Source organism: Colias croceus, chromosome 19, assembly GCF_905220415.1.
Source record: "Colias croceus chromosome 19, ilColCroc2.1".
NCBI lineage: Eukaryota > Metazoa > Arthropoda > Insecta > Lepidoptera > Pieridae > Colias > Colias croceus.
The window spans coordinates 4,363,403-4,389,276 of NC_059555.1; the positions used below are offsets into that span (position 1 = coordinate 4,363,403).

The 25,874-nt window shown below is 33.2% G+C and overlaps 5 protein-coding genes across 7 annotated transcripts; 3 read left to right on the forward strand and 2 right to left on the reverse strand.

The window, feature by feature from the left end:
• The first annotated feature begins 5,394 nt into the window (after nt 1-5,394).
• LOC123700301 (vacuolar protein sorting-associated protein 37B) lies at nt 5,395-7,139 on the forward strand. The gene is made up of 3 exons (XM_045647485.1): nt 5,395-5,737; nt 5,808-5,979; nt 6,179-7,139. The coding sequence occupies exons 1-3, from the start codon at nt 5,618-5,620 to the stop codon at nt 6,529-6,531; spliced, it is 645 nt and encodes a 214-aa protein (XP_045503441.1). The 5' UTR covers nt 5,395-5,617; the 3' UTR covers nt 6,532-7,139.
• LOC123700300 (dnaJ homolog subfamily C member 30, mitochondrial-like) lies at nt 7,098-8,493 on the reverse strand. The gene is made up of 4 exons (XM_045647484.1): nt 8,121-8,493; nt 7,964-8,051; nt 7,636-7,792; nt 7,098-7,483 (listed from the first exon to the last, which is right to left on the reverse strand). The coding sequence occupies exons 1-4, from the start codon at nt 8,322-8,324 to the stop codon at nt 7,249-7,251; spliced, it is 684 nt and encodes a 227-aa protein (XP_045503440.1). The 5' UTR covers nt 8,325-8,493; the 3' UTR covers nt 7,098-7,248.
• Nucleotides 8,494-8,855: 362 nt separating this feature from the next.
• On the forward strand, nt 8,856-11,818 carry LOC123700551 (myosin regulatory light chain sqh). Its single transcript, XM_045647800.1, has 4 exons — nt 8,856-9,024; nt 9,397-9,591; nt 9,866-10,004; nt 10,881-11,818. Exons 2-4 carry the CDS (start codon nt 9,402-9,404, stop codon nt 11,074-11,076), a joined length of 525 nt encoding a protein of 174 aa, XP_045503756.1. The 5' UTR covers nt 8,856-9,024; nt 9,397-9,401; the 3' UTR covers nt 11,077-11,818.
• A 347-nt stretch (nt 11,819-12,165) lies between these two features.
• LOC123700554 lies at nt 12,166-25,758 on the reverse strand. Of its 2 annotated transcripts, XM_045647803.1 has the most exons (3): nt 13,534-13,793; nt 12,950-13,049; nt 12,166-12,334 (listed from the first exon to the last, which is right to left on the reverse strand). In XM_045647803.1, exons 1-3 carry the CDS (start codon nt 13,732-13,734, stop codon nt 12,246-12,248), a joined length of 390 nt encoding a protein of 129 aa, XP_045503759.1. In that variant the 5' UTR covers nt 13,735-13,793; the 3' UTR covers nt 12,166-12,245. The 2 variants fall into 2 exon arrangements, 1 of the variants encoding a protein (XP_045503759.1); XR_006752626.1 differs by lacking the exons at nt 12,950-13,049; nt 13,534-13,793 and adding an exon at nt 25,265-25,758.
• LOC123700553 lies at nt 19,157-24,341 on the forward strand. Of its 2 annotated transcripts, XM_045647801.1 has the most exons (14): nt 19,157-19,264; nt 19,331-19,545; nt 19,624-20,257; nt 20,347-20,398; nt 20,481-20,555; nt 20,668-20,742; nt 20,834-21,803; nt 21,873-21,949; nt 22,027-22,121; nt 22,208-22,344; nt 22,478-22,530; nt 22,659-23,701; nt 23,778-24,046; nt 24,134-24,341. In XM_045647801.1, exons 1-14 carry the CDS (start codon nt 19,234-19,236, stop codon nt 24,266-24,268), a joined length of 3,861 nt encoding a protein of 1,286 aa, XP_045503757.1. In that variant the 5' UTR covers nt 19,157-19,233; the 3' UTR covers nt 24,269-24,341. The 2 variants fall into 2 exon arrangements, with proteins under 2 accessions (XP_045503757.1, XP_045503758.1); XM_045647802.1 differs by lacking the exon at nt 23,778-24,046.
• Nucleotides 25,759-25,874: the final 116 nt, after the last annotated feature.

A 25,874-nucleotide genomic window follows, 5' to 3' on the forward strand; every position in this document is an offset into this window, starting at 1 on the left:
TCGGGGTATTATTTTTCCCGACACTGGCAACACTTACTTGTTGATGTTTATAGGTTATTGAATGTAAAAATCGATATTACGCTAATAATTTCCTTGTTTTAACGCGACTTGTTGTTACTTTAGGCTAAAGTATAAATAATCATCACTGAGAAACTATAAATAAGGACAATAAAGTCGTACTTACGCGTGAAAAGACACACCGGCAATTTTCTTCTCACTATCGCTTAAACATGCAATAACACGACAACGCACCATTCTATTTACTTCGATGTCTATATTAGGATAATTTCACCGTCTTTTCAATGTACTCGTGTCGATTTTTTACTAAATAATATCCAAAATTCGAACACCAAGCACGATGAAGGCACGAACTGTCAAAGTTTGTTTCGCAACTCAAGTTGCAGACATTGAAAAACAGGTTACACACTAAGGGACAAAAAATAGGGTATTTGTGTCTTTGTCTTATGCATTTGTTATGGTATTTTCGCTCTCTTTCTTGTGTAAGTGAGAAAGGTATCGTCATTGGGTCTATTAGTTACTCTGTCTACGGTAGTAACATTAACTGTTTATGGTTTAACCTTAAGTAGCCTACTCACGATTCAATTTCAGTAACAATTCGTTGACACAATCATTGAGATAATATTAATATGGAGACGATACCGCCTACATCACTTATGTTCCACTCAACATACGTCATGTGGCGTAACTGCACTCAGTCGCTTGCTCGCTCATTGGCGCGAACGTCACGCTCATTTTTTATTTGTTTTAAAGTGAAACGCATCAAATATGCCCACGTGTGTGTTACGATATTGCACAAATAATACAAAGAATACGGAAAAGTGCAAAGGAATAACTTTTCATCAGTAAGTAACTAGATAATAATTTTTAAAACTTAAAGGCCCTACTCACGGTTCAACACAACCAACAATCTGCTGAAACAATTTGTTGCAGTCGTGATTGAGCGTTCTCTACTCACGATTCATCCAACCCTCAATCTGATGACCAGTGTTGCCAACTCAGTGGAATTTCCACTAGATCTGGGTGGTTTAGCTCCCCCATTTAGCGGACAAATATTGGTTTTAGTGGCTGGTGGATTTTCCTAGTGGTTTAGATGAGTTAAATTAGTGGTAAGGTACGACATTCAACCACTAGGAAGATTTATTTTGTGTCATGTTGTTTCAACGAACATTCGGGAATTCTCCGTTGTTTGTCTATTTCTTGAATATTTTTGATTATAAACTTTATTACTATTGATATAAAGTATGATTTGATGATTCAAAAGGTTATATGTTTATTCTGTATTTGTGTACAAAAACAATAATTGTCAGTACCTACGTATTGGCAACGCTTTACGCTGCGGCCGCGGCGGGTAGCTTCTAGCTTGACGTATTTTAATTAATTTTGTGAAGTAATATGGTTTTACATTAAATATGCCCAAACCACAATACACACCAAAATTTCTATCACAGAAATTTATTCTTCACATAGGTACTGAAACTCTAGAAGAAGCAGATTTTTCTAGATGATCTTTAAATGTAACAAAAATAAAAATAATTGGTTGCCTGTAAAGTCGGTATACGGGCGAAAGTTTTACGTGACAACGACTTTTTATGTCTGTCTCTCTCGCTCTTAGGCGGGCTAACCATGCCCGCGTGCCTCTTTCGGTGACTCATCGTAACGTTACCGAGCGTTACACTTTTTCATAAGTGACTCCCAGCCGCAACGCGGCTGCGCGATTGAGCCGAGATTGCACGGTTCCCAACTTAGGGGTTTTCCCCCCAGATTTAGGGGGTAAATAAGTGAGATAGGAATTTTTTAGGGGTCTGAAATTTTTAGGGGTATTTTTAGGGATTTTTTTTTGACTGTTTAATATTTTTAAATTGATAATTACATAACTAGTTTTAATATTTATTTCTTGACCTAGCGACTCATAGCGACATCCAGTACGTAATTAAATAAAATTTTGCAAAGCATCATGATGGTCCGATTTACATTAAATCGAAATGGTGGATCTTGTACAACGTATTTTAATCCATCCAATAAAATGTTAAATTTATTCAACATGTATGATTTCAAAAACGCTGAATCTTCAGATGAAGACGAAATATTTTATGTATTAAATAACTTGTAATAAAAAGACTTTTGAAACATATTACAGCATATTATTTCTAAATCATCATGAATTTATATTTGTATGTTTTTTTAGGGGGACAACTGAATAATTTAGGCGTTTTTAGGAGTTTTTGACACAAACTTTAGGGATAAATATTTTTGAGAGTTGGTAACACTGCGAGATTGGAGCAATCACAATACTCACGTTCCAACACGCACACAATCTGCTGAGACAATTTGTCGGGTTGCTTCCGCGCCGATCCAATACACAACATGTTGGGTTACGCCCCCAACGTGCCCTCAACTATACTATTCACGACACAATCTGTCAGCTCACTGCAGATTGTGTCAGCAGATTGTTACTGAAATTGAATCGTGAGTAGGCTACTTTAGTTAGAGCAAAATTTTTGGCGGGCGACATTTTGTCATAGATTAAAAATTTAAGATATGACATTGGGCATGAAATAAGTGTTGTTAGTAATATTTGCTGGTGTATATTTTTATAGTATAAAATAATAATTTTACATATTTAGAAAAGCATAGACTGGTTGTTAATTGAAAAAAGGTGAAATCATGAAATATGAAAATCAATTACTCAATCACCAATTTTTTTTGTTAATTGATTTTAATTAAGTTTTTAATTGATATTGTATAAGCTACTGACTTGAACGTATATTGTATAATTGAATTATTATTTATTTATCTGCACTAATATTATAAAGAGGAAAACTTTGTTTGTTTGTTTGATTGTAATTAATAGGCTCATAAACTACTGTACCGATTTTGATGAAAGGAGAATGCCCATTTTTGGTACTGGTTTTTCTCATGCTTCAAGACAACAATACTATTAAAAAAAATCTCGGCAATTTAGAGGCCTTCTTACCATCGGAAAATATATTTTGAACAGGGAATGTTTTGTAAAATCTAATAAGACATGTAATTGTTTAGATCCGTTATTATAGATTGAGTGTCCATTACCGGTTACCACGGTAACCAAGCGGTAACTTATTACATTTACTATGGTAAAAAGCTAAATGTATTAATATCGATTATTGTTTTCATTGAATTACAAAAAAAAAACAATTAACATAAAATCACTTTAAGGTATTGTTTATACACTGTAGGTTGTTTTAACAAAGATAGTGAAGTAAAATAATATAAATATGTATATATAAAAAAAATATTATTATGACATAGCTTGGTAGGTAACCAGTTATTTCTTATTTGTTTCTTTCGTCGAATATGTAGTGAAAAAATTATTCAAACAACAACAACAACATGTAAACCGAATAAAAACTCAATTGGCATTTTTTTAAGTATATATTTAGGTTTTCTTGAAATCCGTCCCGGAAGATTTCTGGTGCCTAACTACACTAGCCGATGAACAGATAGACTTTGTCTGAAAGCTCTACGCATAGATTAAAATATGTTAATTGAAAAATAACCTTTGGACGATAAAATGTTACCAATCACACATAAACCTAACTAAATCGGGGTTATTTAAGTTTTGAGGTTATTTCACATTTTTCTCAATATCTTGAAAACCCCTGTTTTTATCACAAAAAAATCAATTGGTAAAAATCTTTTGAATATCGAAGAACCCTCCAAAACCACTCTGGCATTGACGCAACACTGTACTGTGGTCCATACTTTCATGGGCATTCTCCTTTGGCACAGACAATCTTAAGACCCTGAGAAAGAAAATAGGCTACTTTTTATTGCGAAATATGTGCCACGGGCGAAGCCGGGGCAGACCGCTAGTTCAGAGATAAGTAATTAATATTTTTTCTATTCAAGGTTTCCATGTCTGGGCCGTGAAGAAAGGGAAAAATTATTTTTTTTCTAAAAAAGGCTCAATTTGTAAGGAATAAAACTTCCCATAGCCCTGACTGAACCTAAAACACGAAAAAAATTAAATTATTCCATATGACGTCACTATTTACATCATCCTATATTATATGCCAGATATTGTTAGCCCCGCGTAGTAAAGTCAGTTTATACCTAAAATAAAATAATATTGAGTAAGTACAAAGAAAATTTCAAGTCAACGTGCATGTAAGGAGTGGCACCCAATAAAATAGACGGAATGAAACAAAGTGTCGCCTCTATAGCGGTGAGTCAGTGACATCGCATAATCTATGACTGTCTAGCCGTCATTCGCGCGCCCCGCGCCGCCGCGCTTGGCGCACAGATTTTGTTCGTGGTGTCTGCTCCATATTAATATTATCTCAATGGACACAATCTGCAGTGAGCTGACAGATTGTGTCGTGAATAGTATAGTTGAGGGCACGTTGGGGGCGTAACCCAACATGTTGCGAATTGGATCGGCGCGGAAGCAACCCGACAAATTGTCTCAGCAGATTGTGTGCTTGTTGAAACGTGAGTATTGTGATTGCTCCAATCTCGGCTCAATCGCGCTGCGCAGTAATCGCAAAATGGCGGTTTTGAGATAAACGCGGGAAAGACATTTTTACATATTTGAGGAAGATGTTTATATTTTATAGCCGTTTATACTTTATAGCCCTTGAAATCTATCAATAAAATTGGAAAAAATACAAGCTTTACAAAGATAATTATCTTTTAATTCATAAATTAGTATAAGTATCCATTAATAATGCGTATTATTGCGTTGAGGTTTAGCATCAGGCCAGGCATCAACGTGACGTGCACACGTGGCAAGCAATCGCGGAATGAAATTGTGTCATCAGATTGAGGGTTGGATGAATCGTGAGTAGAGAACGCTCAATCGCGACTGCAACAAATTGTTTCAGCAGATTGTTGGTTGTGTTGAACCGTGAGTAGGGCCTTTTAGGTTTAACTGGGTTTAACCTATTATTAACCGACTTCAAAAAAAGGAGGAGGTTATCAATTCGGCCGGTATGTTTTTTTTTATGTATGTACACCGATTACTCTGAGGTTTCTGAACCGATTTACGTGATTCTTTTTTTGTTCGATGCGGGATGGTGTCGAATTGGTCCCATAAAAATTTTATTCGGATAGGCCCAGTAGTTTTTATTTGATGAGCATTTTTGTCTGTATTTGTAAATGTTGCAAGTGCAAGTTTGAAGTCGGTTGTTTTTAACGCAGTTAAAAACAACCGACCGAATATGCCTAACTAGGCATCTAGATATCGTACCGATCTCGATATGTGTACGTATCTTCAATTCAAAGTTAAAATATAAAATTAGAGTGATACATAATATATAGTCTGTGTGTTGTTTGCAGGCTGACATTATTGACATAATGGATCTGCATTCTGCACTTTATCCGTTCATCGACTGACATTTGTATTACGAATGACGATTGACGATTGACGTTATTATTAATCATCCATTGAACAAAAGTACCTAATTGTTTTTATAAATGCTGTAATTTGGATGTAGTGTTGTTTATAAATACGAGTAGTATTTGAATCATTAACTTATATTCGAGATTTGTTTTTAAAGGAAATCTACTGTGTTTAGAGTAGTGATAACTCTCAGGGTAAGAATCAAAAGGCATAAAGATGATTCAACCGGACTATCCCTCAGCAATGGGTTTATTGTCTCATTTAAACTCAGACGAACTAAAGGAAATGCTCAATGATGACGCAAAATTTGATTCTGTCCTTAAAGATGTAAAACAGGTGCGTAATACATAAGAGTTGATCTACTTTTACTTACTTATTATTAACATTAACATCAAATTTGTAATAGGTAAAAGATTGGGAAACAGAGAAAGAAACAATAATTGTGAGTAATCGATCCTTGGCTGAGTACAACTTGAGTAAAGAACCGGAACTAGAAGGCTTAAAGGCAGAAGTACAGGAAAAATCTGAACTCGGTGAAAATTTATGCAGTCGTATTCAAGAATTGCTTGATGAATATAGTAAGTGAACATATTTAATTTAAAGTATCTTTTATTTGCTTATAATACATCTTATCTTAATTAAAATATTACTAATTAAGATAAGATATATTAAAAGCAAATAAACCCTAAGAGCCGAAGAGATTACATGCTGACCTAGACCATACTCTAGTAAAAAAATAGTATTCTTATTTAAAATATTGCTATAATCAAATTTTAGAAACCAAGTCGGCTGGAATTTCTCCTGACACAACCCAAGCTCTCCTGCAAACAGCAGCCGCACAATCTGAGGAAGAATCAGAAAATATTGCGCAGGACTTCCTCACAGGCAAAATTGACGTTGACAAATTCTTAGAGGATTTTGAACCAATCAGAAAGACAATGCACCTACGAAAATTCAAGGCAGAAAAAATGGGTGAAATATTAAGGTCTGGCCAGAGTTATGGGAATGGTGTTTCAAAACCATATCTGCCATATCCAAGCTATGGCAATGTTCAAGGTGTACCCAGTGTTCCATACCCCATGGGCCCATTAAATATGCCTATGCCAGGAATGTATGGAAACCACTTTTGAATAATAGGATTATGTATAATTTTATTGATTGTATAGTGAAAATGATGAATGGGAATTTTGAGCTCATCCCTATGCATATGCTGTTAGCATTAATAGTGATTGTGTGGCCATAAGTAACAAATGAAGCTATACATAGAGCTTTGTAAAAGCTAACGATTCTCAAAATTCCAAAGTGCCAGAATGATATTTTTTCTGCAAGTGAAGTCACAATTTTCAATAATTATGATGCACCAAATATATATTACTTTTATTCACTCTTCTTATTCAGTGATGTCAATTATATATTTATTTACATAATATAGTTCAAGAAATATATTGTAGGGAACATTATTTTGTAACTGTCCGCTTGATATTGGTGCTTGTAAATAAAATGTGATCATTTATTTGGTCAATAGTTAATTGAAGAAATATTAAATGTCTATGTATCTATCTAAAATGATCAGTTAATTTCAACTAAGTGTAATGAATATGTTGTTATGATAATATTTGTAGTAATAATGTTTTATTTACATTGTAAATTGTTTCAATCTAATTGCAAGTAATTAATAGTTGTAAAAAGAGACAGGTCGCAGATGCCATTTTATTAAAATAAAGTTACTCTCTCCACATACAATGTGTTTATATACAACATTTAAATAATTAACAATTATATTTTTTGTATTATTTTAACTAATTTATCACCATAAATAACCTAATATTTACTAATATTTATTACAATCATGTTTTTCCGTCATTCATTTTCGATTTATTTTGTTTAATTGTGTCTTGATCAAAGTCTGGTGTCCCATAGATAACAAATGCCATAAACAGGAAAACCACGCCTGATATGAAATAAACGATAAATTCTTGACGAACTGATTGACTTTGCAAATCAGCACTTTCTTTTCTGACTTTATTCATACGTTTAGCATGCTCATTCTTCCTTAATATATTCCCATAATGTTCTCTTGACCTAAAAAGATTCAAAATAATAAGTTACTTCAAAAATTGAATAAGACTAATAAGGTACTAAATAACTAATATTACTCAAATTAAATTGATGTACTTAAAGTTAATATATGAGAATAATTCCCAAAAAATTTTAGAATGGGTTGTATGCTTTACCATGTATCAAAATCATAAATGGGTGTTCTGCCATCCATAGTTGGTGTCACTTGGCGTGTGGCTCTTGACTTATAAAACTTTAATGTTGGATCCAAAGGTTCTTCCTCTTCTGGTTTATTTCTCATTCTTGTTGAGTAGTCTGAACCAACCATCAATCCTAAAAATAAAGCTATGTCAATTCACTGTTCTTTACAATTACCTTCTAAAATAAATCTTTGCGATACTTCAACTGAATAAATTCTAAAACATATAGGTAATGCTGTTGCCATACCGTAAATTGTCACTATAAGTAAATGACAACACCACTCTGTCCTTATATAACATTTACCTTTATCATACATTTTCTTTAAGCTTATATTGCCTAAGACTTCATATGCTTCAGTGATGGCTCTGAATTTCTTAGCTGATTCTTCATCCTAAAATATATACAAATTCTTATTATGTTACGTTTAATAATGTAATTAAAAAATATATTTCAGACTTACTTTTGATCTATCGGGGTGATATAATTTTGATAGTTCATAGTATGCTGCTTTAATATCTCTTTGTGTAGCTTTTGGGGTAACTCCCAAAACGTCGTAATGAGTAGCAAATACCCGAGATGACGATCCAAATGCTCGAACTACGTTGTTTATTAACCTCGACTTATTTTGAGTAAGTATTTGAATATACCCCATCACTGTAAGCATTGAGATTCCGAATGATCAAAATAAAATTACATTGTTACAGAATAAATGTAATTGATGGAACTTTTATATGTGTATTTGATTAATTAACTGAATGAGCATTTATATTTCATTATGAAATCAGAAAAATTCCTGTTTTTGGGTGCAATTGCAATTCAATGCCAATGTCAAATGTGATATATGAATGTCAACTTTTTTTTTTTTCTATTTCTTCTTGTCACAGACGTACAATACCACGGAAATATACAGTTTTCGTCATGAAAGAAGTCCCGTAGATTAGGAGTTGTCAGTACATATGTACCCAAAATAATGTGCTGCTGGGCTGGTACCTATTAAATTTTATTCAAAATTAATACCTCGTAACCGACTACCCTAATCAGTTGATGAACATATTATATAAAATCCACTAAAATTATATAGGAGTATATTTTACACATATTTTATTGTACAGTACTGTTTACCCCAAGGTTTACATACCCTATTCAGAGTCTGTCACTATATTACTTGCTCTGTGGTCACCTCCGTTTGTAATAATGTACTCTATGGTGGTCACTGACAGACGACAGTTGGCCACAGAAATACAAACACTTTTTATTTCATTTAAATACATAGTTTAGTAATTAGTCATCCTTTCAGATACAGTGCTGTATACATAAACACTAATTAAAACGATTTATCATTAATAATACATTAAATAAATAAGGTAAGTCCTGATTAACTATTTTTATTTGTATCTCTCCCAGATGGTTTTCAAGCATTATCCTTGGATATTGTAAAATTCATTGCCTTTTATGGAATTGTTGAGTGCTTGAGATAGTGAGTTGTGACATCGTATTCGTATGCCCTACATCGGTGTGTAATTTTAATACCTCACCTTATGGGTAATGCAGAGATCGTGAGTCATTCTATGTGAGCGGACGTTATTTCGTTGTGACGTATACTAACGTTTATCGCATTTTGTCGATAAATTTCCAGCATTTTGTGTTATTCGTTTACTCTAATCTTGTTTTTTCCGAGTAAACTGTCTGGTATTTGGTATATCTTGTACTTATTGTGAGTATTTATTTGGTTTTAGTCATCATGTCGTCCCGCAAGACAGCTGGTCGCCGCGGCACCAACAAGAAGCGCGCCCAACGCGCAACTTCCAATGTATTTGCTATGTTTGATCAAGCTCAGATTGCTGAATTCAAGGAAGCTTTCAATATGATTGATCAGAACAGAGATGGATTTGTAGACAAGGATGATCTTCATGATATGCTTGCATCCCTGGGTAAGTTGTTTATATTCAATTAAACATGATAGTGTTTGTTTTATTATGTGGTTGTGGAAAACTAAGTGTATTTTACCTTGGCACAGTCTGAAGTAAGTAGATGAATTCTTGTATGTTGGAATAAGTTAAACATGCAGATAGTGTTAAAATTCTTTTGAAAGCAAAGTAATAGGAATGAAAAATTGTACAAATAAAGTTTGCTCTTAGATATTGACATAATATGAAAATTTTATTGATAGATGTGTGTATAATACATAAGTAATCTTATTTGAAGGGAAGAACCCAACCGATGAGTATTTGGAGGCGATGATGAATGAAGCCCCGGGCCCAATAAACTTCACGATGTTCCTCACTCTGTTCGGTGAACGCCTGCAAGGAACTGACCCTGAAGATGTTATCAAAAACGCTTTTGGGTAAGTGATAATTGCATTTTATTTTTATTTCTTCAAATTGTTTTTCATAAACTATTTTCAAATGCAAATAAAGACATACAATTAATTTCTTGTACTTTTAAATCAATTTTTTTTCCACATTTAACTTTAATTGTTTGATGTAATTTAGCGTTCCTAGATAAACAGTGTGGAAAACACAAAAATAGTTTTAAAATTTTATTAAAATTTGATTTCGAAAACGATTATACCCTTGTATTATTATAAGTAATACCAAACTAATGGTTCACATTTAACAACTTGAGCTAGCAATTAAATAAATTTTCCTGATATTAAACAAGTTTTATCAAAACCTACTTAAATCAAATGAGTTTATATGGTTCCTAGCTGTACCCCCCAGATTAACCCGCATTGCTTGTCTATTATTGGTCTAAGCATGATAATATATGGCCAATAGTCTTCCTCATTGAATGTACTTGAAATTTTAAAATTGGACCTGTAGTTCTTGATATTAAAGCATTCAAACAAACAAATAAATAAATTCTTTAGCTTTGTAATATTGGTATGGATTATATTAACATTTTCACATTCCTATTTACACAATGTTATGTAAGTCTTTAGCCCAAGGTTTGCTCATACAATACAATAAACTAATTAACTTAGATAAAACGCGTAATAAGGTGAAAATATTAAATAACATACTTATTAATTGGAAATTTAGATTTATAGCATTCGATTTTTGAAGTGAAACTTCTTTAGGCGCGTTGAGAGTAAAATTTCAAGTAAGGCGACGATTTTGATAACTTTGAATCGTGCCAAAGAAGTTTCACTTCTGACACGAGTGCTCGGCACACACGCTCTTTTTTCATTTTAATTTCTATACTCTTTAATTGTTTAAAGATGTTTCGACGAAGAAAACTTGGGTGTGATACAAGAGGACCGTCTCCGCGAGTTGCTGACGACGATGGGAGATCGCTTCACCGACGATGATGTGGATGAGATGTTGCGAGAGGCGCCTATTCGCGATGGAATCTTTGACTACGTCGAATTTACTCGCATCTTGAAACACGGCGCCAAGGACAAGGATGAACAATAAGTTCAGTTAAATTGGCAGATTGAATGGAGTAAAAACATCGCAAGATTCTAAAACTACAGTATGGAATAGACTGTCTGTCACCATCTTTTTTCGCGAATAAAGAAGATTGATGTCATTAATTGTCGGAAAAAAGTTCGTCTGCCATTACTTAAAATTAACATGATATATTATGTAGTCTATTATTATGTTATATTCGCCAAACTAACATTTATCTTATGTAAGAAAAGCCTGTTTAAGGGTTAAGTTAATTTTATGAATTTTATAATCTCGTAATACGCCGAGGTGCTAACAATATGATATTAGTTCATAAGATGGTAATTGCATTTTTTCGTACCTAAATTAGATGCATTTTAAATTTTATTTGCCAAAACATGTGAAACAACTATTTAAAACAGCTTCTGTGGAGAGACTATAGTTTCTTTTTTTTTTACATGATTTTTTGTATCAAGTAAAGCATTTTAAAGACCCATGTTCAGAACTCGGAAGACTGTATTTGTATGTTGTATGATGTTTTAGTATTATAAATTATCATTCCTTGCAAAAGTATTATAATTCGACTGGTTTGTTTCAAAATGAAATGCATTCTGAAATAATAATATTAAGTTTCTTTTGATTATGAATTGTTTAAATATTGAAACAGTGTTACTTATTAGTTATTACAATTCTATCTCAGCTTATTGTTGTATGTGTAACACAATCACGTAGGTGTGTATTTACTGTCTAATAAACACGTTTATAATAATTTTGTGTTTTATTTATTAACTTTACACGTCATTAAACACGTACAACGTTAACCTAATTAGAAGTGACGATGGCTACTCGGCTAAAATTGATCATTACGACGCTCTAATTATAAAATTTTATTAAAGACATTATTTTAACATCACCTTATATTTTAAGTGTGGTACATGTGATGATGAGGCATGTCAACAGGAAAAATTAGCTTTTTCCTTGAAAATGGTGTTCATATCTCATACAAGATTATTTGAATGACAGTTGAGAAACATTTTGAAAGTTTATTTTAGTACCAAGTTTAGTACAAAAGGTTCATAAATATTGTGAAAATTTAATAACAAAGAATAAATACCATTTATCGAACATAATAATTTTTATTGCCAATTAAGTATGAGAACACATAGGTATGAATTTAAAGCATGTAAAAATATATTTTAATCACACAAACTTGGTTTTCCTTCGTTTAATAAAATAGCCCATTCCAGAACACTGTATATGCGCATATGCGGGTTTTCATTTTTAACTGAAACAAATAATGATTGTTATGTTAGTAGATAGGCGATAGGTATGTATTTATTTTCTATAATAATTGTAAATTGTACGTTATATTATTCTATTCATATGAAATTTTCAAAAATACGCCCACCGTCATTATTGTATAAACAATAAGGTATAGTTGCGGGCACGTAAGTTGACCATGTTAATTATTATTGTTATAGCGTAGTGAGGAAAGCTTGCGCATATAAAGGTAGTTTTCCAATTACAACACTAGAGCGCAATAAGCGGCATAATGCTGTATCAACTACAGCAACGCTTCGCACAATCGAGCACTCTTAAAATTAGTAATGCTCGTGATGCGTGCAATCGATGCCAACTCAGTGACAGAATTTTAATTTTTCGGCATTGTGCGCCACTGAGTCGCATTATGCTCTATGCTCTGTAATTGGAAAACGGCCTTATTGTACTAAAAATTGATGCGCAAACTTCCCCCACTATGCCACTTTTTGTTCATGAAGTTCACTTAGTTATGTTATTCTGGGAAATTTAAACATGCTTAATATTAGCCATTAGGTTTATGCTATCATAGCAATAAAAAGCTCATAATTATTTTATTTCAATCGTGATAATTATTAATTACCTTGAACTCTTACAAACTGTTTTGTTGGCACATCCAAAATTTTTATCGTCGGTCTGCCCAACTGAAAATGTGTAGTGGACGGAATAATTTTGTGACGCTCCTGCAAAAATATAGCTATACTTACCAAAAGAAAATACCGTATAGTTGCCGTATACGTGGAATTTCCGGGATGAAAACTACCCGTTCTATAAAAAACAGTAGATATCACAATTTCATCTAAATCGGTTCAGTGATTAAGACGTGAAGCGAATTTTTTTGAAATCGGTCGAGGAATCCTAAGATAAGCACGTTCAATCAAATAAACAAACGAACAAATAGTTAAGTTTTCTTCGTATAAAAATTATTTTAACACCATAACAATAAACAAATGTTTCTACTCGTTTTTTTTTTATGTCCGGCCTCTTTTCTCTTCGATATTAATAGGTATAGGGTGCTATTATTTCAAAGAATATTTATGTAGCCTGTTGGGAAATTCGCGCCAAATATGTAAACCCGCTGTTATCCAGCTTTGTCCTGAAATGGCTGCTGGTCTCTCAAGCTTGGTCTTTTAATTTACAAAATAATAATAAAAAACAATACATTACTTGTTCCCATATATTTCTTTTAATAATTTTTGGTTCTTGCCGATCGGACCTTGCTGCTTTAGGGTTGTAATCGGGTGGATGATACAGCATGTCGTAAGGACATAATGGTTTTGGTCTTGTTTTTGACTGTGTATTAAAAAATGTTTCTTTAGACACAGGAATGACCATTTGTGTAATTAATCTGTCTTCAGGCATACTCATATTGAATTTATTAAAATGTGATTTATCCAAAAATTAAAGTAAAAACATAACAATAATAAATGACTTTACATATCAAAAATGACTCCGATGTTTTTTTTTTTGTTTAAAATATCCTGTGAATGTATCTGTCGTGGTCATATCGTAGAATTGATCATTTCATGATATGAGTGGCCATTTCACGAAATGGTCGCATATCGTGAAATGGCCAACATAGTTTGATCAGATCGTTAAATCGTCAACGTTTCACGATTTGGTCATCCACATTTGGCCAGATCGTATAAAATATAAAGAGTCCATAAAATATTAAAAAATTTCAGAATAACTATATTCTAAAAACTTATTTAACCTTTTGAACGCCAATGACATCTATAGATGTCATGCGCAATCGTGCCCTGTGCGCCAACGACACCTATACATGCCAAGAAACAGATCATAGATCATTGAGATAATATTAATATGGAGACGATACCGCCTACATCACCTATGTTCCACTCAACATACGTCATGTGGCGTAACTGCACTCAGTCGCTTGCTCGCTCATTGGCGCGAACGTCACGCTCATTTTTTATTTGTTTTAAAGTGAAACGCATCAAATATGCCTACGTGTGTGTTACGATATTGCACAAATAATACAAAGTATACGGAAAAGTGCAAAGGAATAACTTTTCATCAGTAAGTAACTAGATAATAATTTTTAAAACTTAGTTAGAGCAAAATTTTTGGCGGGCGACATTTTGTCATAGATTAAAAATTTAAGATATGACATTGGGCATGAAATAAGTGTTGTTAGTAATATTTCTGGCGTAGGTATATTTTTATAGTATAAAATAATAATTTTACATAATATTTAGAAAAGCATAGACTGGTTGTTAATTGAAAAAAGGTGAAATCATGAAATATGAAAATCAATTACTCAATCACCAATTTTTTTTTTTGTTAATTGATTTTAATCAAGTTTTTAATCGATATTGTATAAGCTACTGACTTGAACGTATAATTGAATTATTATTTATTTATCTGCACTAATATTATAAAGAGGAAAACTTTGTTTGTTTGTTTGATTGTAATTAATAGGCTCATAAACTACTGGACCGATTTTGATGAAAGGAGAATGCATTTTTGGTACTGGTTTTTCTCATGCATCAAGACAACAATACTATTAAAAAAAATCTCGGCAATTTAGAGGCCTTCTTACCATCGGAAAATATATTTTGAACAGGGAATGTTTTGTAAAATCTAATAAGACATGTAATTGTTTAGATCCGTTATTATAGATTTAGTGTCCATTACCGGTTACCACGGTAACCAAGCGGTAACTTATTACATTTACTATGGTAAATAGCTAAATGTATTAATATCGATTATTGTTTTCATTGAATTACAAAAAAAATCAATTAACATAAAATCACTCTTTAAGGTATTGTTTATACACTGTAGGTTGTGTTAACAAAGATAGTGAAGTAAAATAATATAAATATGTAAATATAAAAAAAAATATTATTATGACATAGCTTTGTAGGTAACCAGTTATTTCTTATTTGTTTCTTTCTTCGAATATGTAGTGAAAAAATGATTCAAACAACAACAACAACAACGACATGTAAACCGAATAAAAACTCAATTGGCATTTTTTAAGTATATATTTAGGTTTTCTTGAAATCCGTCCCGGAAGATTTCTGGTGCCTACCTACACTAGCCGATGAACAGATAGACTTTGTCTGAAAGCATAAGCTCTAAGCATAGATTAAATATGTTAATCGAAAAATAATCTTTGGACGATAAAATGTTACCTAAATCACACATAAACCTAACTAAATCGGGGTTATTTAAGTTTTGAGGTTATTTCACATTTTTCTCAATATCTTGAAAACCCCTGTTTTTATCACAAAAAAATCAATTGGTAAAAATCTTTTGAATATCGAAGAACCCTCCAAAACCACTCTGGCATTGACGCAACACTGTACTGTGGTCCATACTTTCATGGGCATTCTCCTTTGGCACAGACAATCTTAAGACCCTGAGAAAGAACATAGGCTACTTTTTATTGCGAAATATGTGCGACGGGCGAAGCCGGGGCGGACCGCTAGTTCAGAGATAAGTAATTAATATTTTTTCTATTCAAGGTTTCCATGTCTGGGCCGTGAAGAAAGGGAAAAATTATTTTTTTTCTAAAAAAGGCTCAATTTGTAAGGAATAAAACTTCCCATAGCCCTGACTGAACCTAAAACACGAAAAAAATTAAATTATTCCATATGACGTCACTATTTACATCATCCTATATTATATGCCAGATATTGTTAGCCCCGCGTAGTAAAGTCAGTTTATACCTAAAATAAATATTAAGTAAGTACAAAGAAAATTTCAAGTCAACGTGCATGTAAGGAGTGGCACCCAATAAAATAGACAGAATGAAACAAAGTGTCGCCTCTATAGCGGTGAGTCAGTGACATCGCATAATCTATGACTGTCTAGCCGTCATTCGCGCGCCCCGCGCCCCCGCGCTTGGCGCACAGATTTTATTCGTGGTGTCTGCTCCATATTAATATTATCTCAATGTCATAGATAAATACAAAATAAACATATTAAACCTTTACTTTTACGTGTTTTATTTATACAGTTTATGAACTGAATCCCCAGTTATTACATAATTGTACACAGTAAACAAAATTGCCAAGTAGTTATTCAAATATTTGATGACAAAAAATAACTTAATTAATGGCTAAAAAAGCATGTTCTCTCGCGCCAATGACATGTATACGTGCCTACTAGTGATGTAGTGTAATATTCAAGTAACTTCATTAAAATTTCAGCGAAATTACTCTAATTCGCTTAATTTTTGTAATAACTACAAAAAAAATATATAAGCTTAGTCACTGAGAAAAAAGGTAAATACTACATTCTTTGGTATAATACCATATTGTCTATATTGTGGATATTGTTGATTTGAATATTTTCCTTTTCGCCAATCATGCGCATCCCTAGCACAGTATCGATATGCAATCCCTTCTGCGCCATTGACATGAATAGATGTCGGACTGGTGACGTCGTAAGCGCGTGCCGTGTTGTTAAGTGCGGAAAGTTGTAAAAATATTTTATCGAGTAGGTATCTACCAATATTATAATCAAATAAGTACAAGGCTATTAATGAGCATAATAATTATATAGATAGGTAGGTAAATACAAGGCTGTTAATGAACATAATGATTATATACAATTGTTGATTTTTTATTATTTTTTATTTTATCGTCACAAACACAATGTATGCGTTCTAGCATAATATTTATTGTCCATGTAATGATAAAAATTCCCTTAGGTCCAAAATGTATAAATATCTCTAAAAATCTGTAGGTACTTACCTATTTAGCAGTTTTCAAAATTTATTACCTAATAAGTCTAATCAGTTCCTTTATTAGAATATTCGTTAGATACAAAATGTCGCTATGTCATATCAAAATATGGTAATTGACCTAAATAGGTACCTACATATAATTAGTATTTGTAATAACTCAAGTATTAAACTAAATGATTGGAAAATAAATATGTAGTTTTAATGCAATTCCCTTTATTTAAAGTTGTTTTGATATTTACAAATAAACACTCCACAATAATACCTATAGTTCATATAAACTTAATAAATAAACTCGATAAGTTATAATAATATACAGCTACACATCCCTAATCAGAAGCGAGAGATTATAAAAAAAAGGATGGTTGCCCGCGCCATTGGCATGTATACATGCCAATGGGGCGTAACTGATAGAGAATAGTGCTGTAACTTGCTGCAATTTTATATGTATTTTTGTATCTCAAAAGGTTGATTTTTTTTGTTGATAGTTGCTATAAATGTGGTCTTAAGTTTTTACAGTAGGAGATGAGGTTAAATAAATATTATTTTTGTGTTATAAGCTGTTTATTCAAATATTCAGACGTAAATTATTATGTTTATCGATAACATTTTGGACTCCCTACTATTTTCAAGGTTATCTCATTGAATTTGTGGCTTGGCGTGGAGGGCACGGCGATGCGTTTTTGCTCTGGCGGTCAAAAGGTTAATGTCATTTAAGTTAGTGCCGCGGCAGCGGCCGGCGAATGCCAGAAGCGAATCGTTTTTGCAATAGAAAACAGGTTAGGTTAGGTTAGACTTTGTTAAACAACGCACGAGCCGAGCGAGCAAAGCGAGCGTGCCGCAGCAGCGGCCGGCGAGTGCCAGAAGCGGATCGCTTTTTAAAAAACAAACAATTATAATAATATAGTTAGTACTTAGTAGTTTCTTAAATTATTTTATTTAAGTCGCATTTTTTCTTAAATACATATAAGATATCCACATTTTCCATAGTACTCGTACCTCTTCGTCGTAAATTCTTTGCTATGACTTTCTTCATAATATTGTTATTAAACGAATTATGAAGTTTTTAACTGCGAATAATTTAATTTTCGCCAGCGGCCGCCATCTTATCACATACCTAAACATAGAGCTTGCAGCGCCTCTACCAACGATTAATGTAACTATTTTACGATATGATCAAATAATTTTGATAATTTCATGAAAAAACCATGCGTTAATTGGCCATATCGTGAAACGATTTCTTATCATTGATCTGCCCAAACCACATCATGATGTGGCCAAACTAAATTGGCCATTTCACGATATGCGACCATTTCGTGAAATGGCCACTCATATCATGAAATGATCAAATCTACGATATGACCACGACATATCCAAAAAATAATATGTAGTTACTAGTTACGTCTATCAGTAAATTTGTGGTTACCTGGTGGTTACCTCTGTGGGTTATCTATTTCTGTGCCTATTTCTTATGCATAGATTCATCTGGATTCAACATTTTTGGAGTTTTTTAAAGTGAAACTTTTATTACATCGTCTCAAACTTTTTGGTCTGTGTAGCGCATGTCGCGTGACGCACGATACGTACGATAATTATTGTACAAATACGATAATTTTTAGTTAAATGTCTATAGTGTGAAAAAAAGTTTCACTTTTACCGTGGTTTCATAAAACCACACAACCTTTTTTACAATGAAAGGCTCTTTTTATTAAGTTCAATGTAAAATAAAACCTACATACGGTACCTATTTAAGGAGGTAAATAAGCCTTCAAAACACAGCTTCAATATCAATAAATTATTTAGTGGTAGGTAGAAGTAGGGATATGAATAATGAAAATTAGATTTCTCTTCATTTTCTGTTTACCTCTATATTGTTGCATAGCTAAATGGTATAATTGAATAAAATATGGAAATACGCAATAATCTCAATACTAGTCGAACTCATTTAAAGTTATTTTTTTTTAATATTATCGGTACGTCATAATTATGTTTAGGATGATTTATGATCAACGTCAGATTTTTTGTCAATGATGATGATGTGATATTAAAAATAAGACATTTTTATTGTTTATTTATATTTACTTATTTTTACGAATCGGGACGTATGACTTCAATTTCGCCTTATTTTATATTTTATTTTTTTTAAATTTATAATGGATCCATACGCGCATTATGAGGCATATGGTCTGTTCTAGATTATTTTTTGGAAATAAACTCCTATCCTTTGATTAAATTATTTTTATTTTTTAGATTTTCTTGATTATTTAATTCCACCAGTGAAGAAAAATTATAACGTTGATAGAGATTCCCTACTTCTCTTTGAACGATACTCTTATAAGAAATATCCCTGCTTTCCAATAAGTAAGCAACACCTTAAAAGACTAACGTTTCGAAATAAAACGAATACTAAACCCGGTTCATCGGCATCGTATAAATCGTTATTTTTGAAGAAATCTAGTGAAAGGGTAAGATTATTTTTTTCTTGTTACATTTTCCCTACTTACCTAGATTTAATAATGAAGATATAATAAATTATTTTAAAGCTCTTACAAGAACAGTGCTCTATTTTGGATGTGATACAATTAAAGCGTTTAGAACGTAATAAATCAATTCATTCGACTCATAGTAGAAGATGCAATCGACTAAGCAATAAAGAAGAAAAACCAGTTATACAGATAACAGTCATACCAAAATCAGTTAAAACGCAAACTTCAAAGGTTTTCAACAAACGCATTTTAAAAAAAGAAATAAGTAAAACCGTTTCTAATCAAGATAATTCTACAAAGAACAAAAACGTTTATGTTGTGGTATCAGGGAGAAAAAGAGAAAAAGTTTATGAACTAAAAACATCGGAGAGCGAAAATTTTTCAAATAGATGGAGGCATCCAATTAAACACAAATTTCCAGTAAAGCAAAGTTCCAAACAGGTCCTTGATTCAATGGATATGGAAAGGAATAGCTTAAGAGGCAAGAAAATAAAAGATGGAAAATTATTTCGTAATCAGGGCAATTTCAAGCAAAAACCTTCTGGGCAGGACAATATACACAAAGAGAGAAAACCTTCAAAACTAAACCTCACCTCTCCTAAAAGTCGAGTGACTATTTTTGGTCAATTAGGACGCACAGATAACGATCAATATGTTTTAAATTGTGCTGCAACAGTCAATAATAAGCCCAGTAAGTTGTTTTTCTTACATCTTAAGTATTTGTTTGTTGTTTGTTTTATGAAATCGATTAAAACTTTCGAATGTTTGAAATATTTTTAGTACCTACAAACGTGACACATCTTAATGATGGTTTCAGCTTTAGAAATAATCCGTGAGTAAATTAAATTATCAAACGTACTTATGATTATTAGCTAAACTTTTCAATCGCGAATCTATTTATTCCATGGTTTCAGGGATTATATCAATATGAATCAATTTTCTAATTATACAAGTTCGAAGAAATATTCAGTATGGAATGCTAATTTAGAGTAAGTTTGATCAGGCCTAGGCAACTACTGAAGCCTTTTTATATTCACTTACACATTAATAAACAATTTTACACCTACTTCAATATTTTGATACATTTTGTCATAATTTTAGAAACGATGCAAATGCTAATGAACGAGCTGAAAGCTTTCATGATACATCAAATCTTAGAAATAAACAGTTTCCCAGGCATGTACATTGTACCTAACTACAATGAGTTTTTAAATGTTTTAATTCTTTTTAAAAATAATAATATGATAAATTTCAATCTGAATTACAGAATGGAATCTCAGGGTATCCAGGTAAATTTATGCGTATCGAAGAGTAAAACTGGAACGAAATACATGAAAGATCAATATATTCAATGTATGTGCCAAAATACTGATAAAAACAAATCTGATGATGAAAATGAAAATATTTTGAATCAAAATCAAAGCCCAATAGTGGTTATTTCTGTGTATCCTAAATTTGAAAACGGAGATACTAATTTAGGCCACACTGTTAAAATTGAGCAACGTCATGCTCCTTCTCCTAAGCACGCTCTATATAACGAAATGCAAATGGGTACATCTAAGAAAACTGAGGAAAGAAATTTTATTTCTAGAGAAAGGTTTCGTTCAAAGTCTCCGATTTCAGCAATTTCACAGGGAAAATCGGATATTTACAAAAAAACTGATGGATATCGTTTAACATCACCTAATCGTTCCCCAAATTATTCTCCAAATTTAACACGTAAGTTCAATAATGAAGTAAATAAAAAAACATATTCAAAACACGACTTTAGATATGAAAAAAGCAAATTTAAAAATGGAAATAGGCCCATGCCTACAAAAATGCCACATAGCAATGAAACTAGATCTGAAACGGAAACTTTAAATGCAAGTCGAAATTTAGCAAAGAAAGCTTTAGTGGATAGTTACATAAGTAAACTGGATTCTGAAGAAGGTTTTAAGACTATAACTCGTAAAAATTTTCTTGTTCCTAAAGATGACGCTTCAAAAGTAACCATAAATATAGATGGCGAAACTGAACAATATGACTTACTATTTGAGCAGAATAAACAAAATACAAATTTATCAGTCAGGAAGACTATCAAGGAAGCAAATAACAAAAATAAAACGGATATGCGCGATACAGCTTCATTAAAACATCTTTTTGATCTTTCTCAAGAGATATTACCTGGTGCACACTCAGTATCGCAAGTTAGGAAAAAATCACCGATTAATTTGAAAAGTGATTTGCGTTCTTCCGTAAGTTTCATACCAGATTTTTTAAGTTTTAATTTTTATGTGAATTACTAAATTTTCTCAATGTTTCAGGATTTAAGCAATGCCCCAAAATTAAACAAAAGGTCATCGAAATTGTGTGTTCGTGATAGTATTGAAATTTCCCACAGGTTCGTGTTAATTATTTATTTAATTATGATGATTCTAGCTACTTAACTTTGAGTGTACAATAAATATTAATTTATAGACGAGGTAGTTTAAGCAGTGGTGGCAATCCAAAACCAGCTAAATCTAAAAATTCTAAGGAACCCAGCAATTCTACACAATCCTCAAATTCAAAAGGTACCTAACCTACTTTTTCAAAAGTCATAAAATTTTAAGGCCAATATTTAAAATAATTAAAGCATATAAAAATTTTGATTACACAGCCCATGCTAAACATTACCGTGGTGATAATTGTTTCATAACAGATCCCACTGAGAGGGATAAAGAAATTAGAGAATTACTCGGAATACTAACTGGGAGAAAATGTGACGCTAAAACCAATTCAAAACAACGAATCGAGGTACTTATTACTATTAGTATTAAGTAGGAAGTATTGCTGGGAACACATTTGTTGCATTGTAATAACATAATGACACAATTAAATAATTGTATAAGTTACATGACCATAATTTTTTTTATTTTCTTTTTTAAAGGACATATTTCCTGTATATAAACATTGCGAAGGAGCCTGTTGCCAAGAAGGACGGTTGTTTATTTTGATTTTTTTTTAAATTTGAATAGACGTTACGAAAATAATTAGTACCTAATTATGTAGTATTTTGATAAGTAGTAACTATTAAATACCTACTAATAAATATTTTATTTTCATTGCAGAAACAGCGACAAAAAATTAATGACTGGAATTAGCTTATCAAAATTACCTGCTAGTAATTGTATGCAAAAGTTTTTCAAAAAAATAAAAAATGTAAAGGTAGAAAAACCAAGTGAATGTGAAAACAATAAACCAGTTGGCAAAGCTGCATTGCCAGATCTTGAGGATGAAAGGTGGAATATTGACTCACCGGCAAAAGTCGAAGAACAGCAAGACTTGCAACATTCCAAAGATACTGGTTGCAAGTGTTTTCATAATCCAGCGCAACGGATCCAAAATGAGATGCAGAATGAAGAATATTCTACTCATAATAAATTTCCAAATAACAACCAACATAATGTTCCGATCGAACCAAAAAAGCCGCTTATGTGTCCTCATTGTAAGGAACCAAGAAACCCGATAATACTGAATAAACCCCCTATTAATAATAGCGAACAAACAAATGATGCGAGCTTGATTTTAAATCGAAACATACAAATTTTTCTAGAGGTGGAGCAATTTAAAAAACAACGACCTATTATATTAACTAAGAAACAATATGATAAAGTCAAAAAAACAATACAAAGTACTATATCTAAGAAGACTAGTAATGAGAAAAGACGGAGCGCTTATTATAATAATTTCAGTATAGTGTCCATTGGTGATGTAAAAGTTAGATCCAAATGTCAAGAACCAAGATGTATAAACAAAGAGGTGCAAACAGAATCTTTCGGAAGTAATAGAATTTGTTCAGAATTTTTGTCTTCTCTTGAAAGTTTCGAAAGGCATGAGGCATCGTTATTGTCCCACAGTATGTTTAGTTTCGATAAAAATCAAGAAATAAGATGTCAACCAGATATTGATGAAGATCCTAATAATTCAAAAATAGTCAACCAACACCCACAGACTAGTAATGCGATGTCGTCATTAGAAGTGCGCTATGCTAGCGTAGCCTTCAGTAAACATGTCACGTACTCGTCTCCTTTAGGCAGCAGAGGTTTAGAGAGTTCACTATTTTCAAGTTCTGCTCCAAATTATAGCAATTCGTTGCACACAATATTTAAAGGTAATGTAAGATATTCATGTAATATTATACAAATGTAATAGTTATTTCAAATTTTAAAATTAAAAATACCATACAGGTTACAAGAAATCAGCGACCCCAAACCTTGGCACGTCTGAATTTTCATTGTGTTCAGATACCGATAGTAGAATGTCTGATAAAAGTAAAAAATCGCAACAGACGAAAGATCCTAAATATAAAAAGCCGCTGCTTCAACGCCTCGTGTCTTGCCTCATCATGAGATCGGCAAGAGTGTCAGAAGTGAAAATTGGAAAATCTCCCGCTAAGAAAGAACCGACGACGCTCAATAGCTCTGTCGATTCCTATTATTTTAGCACTTCTTTAGCCGTATGTTCTATAAATAATTCATATAAATACATATTAGGTACGTATAATGTATAAAGCGATATTAATTTTTTCAACTTCATCTTTCAGGGTTTCCAAATACCATCATCTATGTATGACACATCAGCATCGTTTTTCAGTAACCACACAATAATGCCCGTAAACCGGATGAAGCGAGGATTCTTTAGTTCAATGAGAGGATTTCTCACAAACCGCCGAAATTAAGAAAGTATCTCATTTGTCGTCTGGGCTTTGTTTTCACGTTTTTTATTAAATAAAAATTGATGTCGATATTTTATGTGTACTTTTATTTCGGTCCTACTCACACATCCGTTTGTTTGTCTTGCAAAATCGGAGAAACGGAATAATGAATAGAAGAAAAGTGGAATAATCCAACTAATATATGTATGTATATAGAGAAGATTAGACTGTTTGTTCCGATTTAGAGTTCTAACAGACGAACGGCAAGTTGTGCCACGTCGACGGCAGCCGTAGACATATTGACTGCTGCCGCCGATGCTTCGACGACTGCCGTCAACAGGTGGCATGGCTGAAGTAGCCTCGGCCGTTCTACAAGTCCCTTCACGCTTAGTTTACCGATAGTGGGACACCCTGTTTACAAACAAATATGTATACAAATATATTAATAGTATAGGATAAGTAGTTTTTTTTAGCCGCGCATGTCGGCGGCGGGCAGCGAGAGACATTCAAGTACTCTAGCTCAAAGAACTGCGGGCCCTTCTCGCGGACCGACGCTATTATTTCCTATAAAATTGTACCTTGCGTACCGCCGAACGTGTTAGCAACATAAAAACGTACCTTGCGTTCCACTGAAAGTGTAAGCAACATAAAATCGTACCTTGCGTGCCGCTGAACGTGTTAGCAACATAAAATCGTACCTTGCGTGCCGCCGAACGTGTAAGCAACATAAAATCGTCCCTTGCGTGCCGCCGAACGTGTAAGCAATATAAGATCGTACCTTGCGTGCAGCTGAACGTGTCAGCAACATAAAATCGTACTTTGCGTTCCGCCTCACGTGTTAACAACATAAAATCGTACCTTGCGTGCCGCCGAACGTGTTAGCTTGCACATTCTTCAATAGCCTATAATTAATATGAGAATCATCAGCCAACCACGGCGCAGGCGCCAGCCGTGTATGCGCTGCCCTAGCATGTGTAGCCAACTACCCCAATGCTGCCGCAGTAGCTCTTTCTCACTAACCTGCTGTGTAGGTGGCGCATCATCCAGCACATTCTTCAGCAACCGATAATTCAGTAGCGCCTGCAGGAATCCCACTATATCATCATCAGCCGACCACCGTACAGCTAGAGCTGCACAGCTCTAGCTGGATGCGCAGGGACAAGTCTCGTATGCGCTGCTCTAGCATGTGTAGCCAACGACCCCAATGCAGCAGCAGTGGCTCTTGCAGCAGCCCCTCCCCCCGCACGACCCGCAGCGCACTGCAGCGTCGCACGGCTAGCCATGCGTGGCCGGCGCAAGCGAATACTGTGCGCTGTTCGCGCCTGTGGGGATAGTGTTGTATTTGTTAAAAGATGCTGGACAACTAATAGATTAAATATTTCAAACAGCTAAGTGAATCGATTGTCGATTTGACTTTGTTTGTTAAAACATTTTTTTATATACTTCTAATTACTTTTTGGTTGCGAAACTTTTCTCCCATATACAAAATATTGTAAACTATCGGATAAAAAAAATCATGCATAATATATTTGTGTAGCTCGGAACCACCTCGGAACCACAGAGCAAGTAATCTCTCCGAGATGTGTAGGTGGCAGCACTGCATTTTGTATTTGATATACCATTGGTCATA

Bases quoted from the DNA above. Each gene is read 5' to 3' on its own strand.
- LOC123700301 (XM_045647485.1), top strand. From the start codon at position 5,618: ATGATTCAACCGGACTATCCCTCAGCAATGGGTTTATTGTCTCATTTA. The intron at 5,738-5,807 runs GTGCGTAATACA...AATTTGTAATAG, and splicing joins TCCTTAAAGATGTAAAACAG to GTAAAAGATTGGGAAACAGA. The intron at 5,980-6,178 runs GTAAGTGAACAT...ATCAAATTTTAG, and splicing joins AGAATTGCTTGATGAATATA to AAACCAAGTCGGCTGGAATT.
- LOC123700300 (XM_045647484.1), bottom strand. From the start codon at position 8,324: ATGCTTACAGTGATGGGGTATATTCAAATACTTACTCAAAATAAGTCG. The intron at 7,793-7,963 runs GTAAATGTTATA...CTTTATTTTTAG, and splicing joins AAAGAAAATGTATGATAAAG to GATTGATGGTTGGTTCAGAC. The intron at 7,484-7,635 runs GTAAAGCATACA...GAATCTTTTTAG, and splicing joins ATTTATGATTTTGATACATG to GTCAAGAGAACATTATGGGA.
- LOC123700551 (XM_045647800.1), top strand. From the start codon at position 9,402: ATGTCGTCCCGCAAGACAGCTGGTCGCCGCGGCACCAACAAGAAGCGC. The intron at 9,592-9,865 runs GTAAGTTGTTTA...TCTTATTTGAAG, and splicing joins TGATATGCTTGCATCCCTGG to GGAAGAACCCAACCGATGAG. The intron at 10,005-10,880 runs GTAAGTGATAAT...AATTGTTTAAAG, and splicing joins GTTATCAAAAACGCTTTTGG to ATGTTTCGACGAAGAAAACT.
- LOC123700554 (XM_045647803.1), bottom strand. From the start codon at position 13,734: ATGAGTATGCCTGAAGACAGATTAATTACACAAATGGTCATTCCTGTG. The intron at 13,050-13,533 runs GTAATGTATTGT...ATATTTTTGCAG, and splicing joins AAAGAAATATATGGGAACAA to GAGCGTCACAAAATTATTCC. The intron at 12,335-12,949 runs GTAATTAATAAT...TATTTGTTTCAG, and splicing joins ACAGTTTGTAAGAGTTCAAG to TTAAAAATGAAAACCCGCAT.
- LOC123700553 (XM_045647801.1), top strand. From the start codon at position 19,234: ATGGATCCATACGCGCATTATGAGGCATATG. The intron at 22,122-22,207 runs GTACCTAACCTA...TTGATTACACAG, and splicing joins ACAATCCTCAAATTCAAAAG to CCCATGCTAAACATTACCGT. The intron at 22,531-22,658 runs GTTGTTTATTTT...TTTTCATTGCAG, and splicing joins GCCTGTTGCCAAGAAGGACG to AAACAGCGACAAAAAATTAA.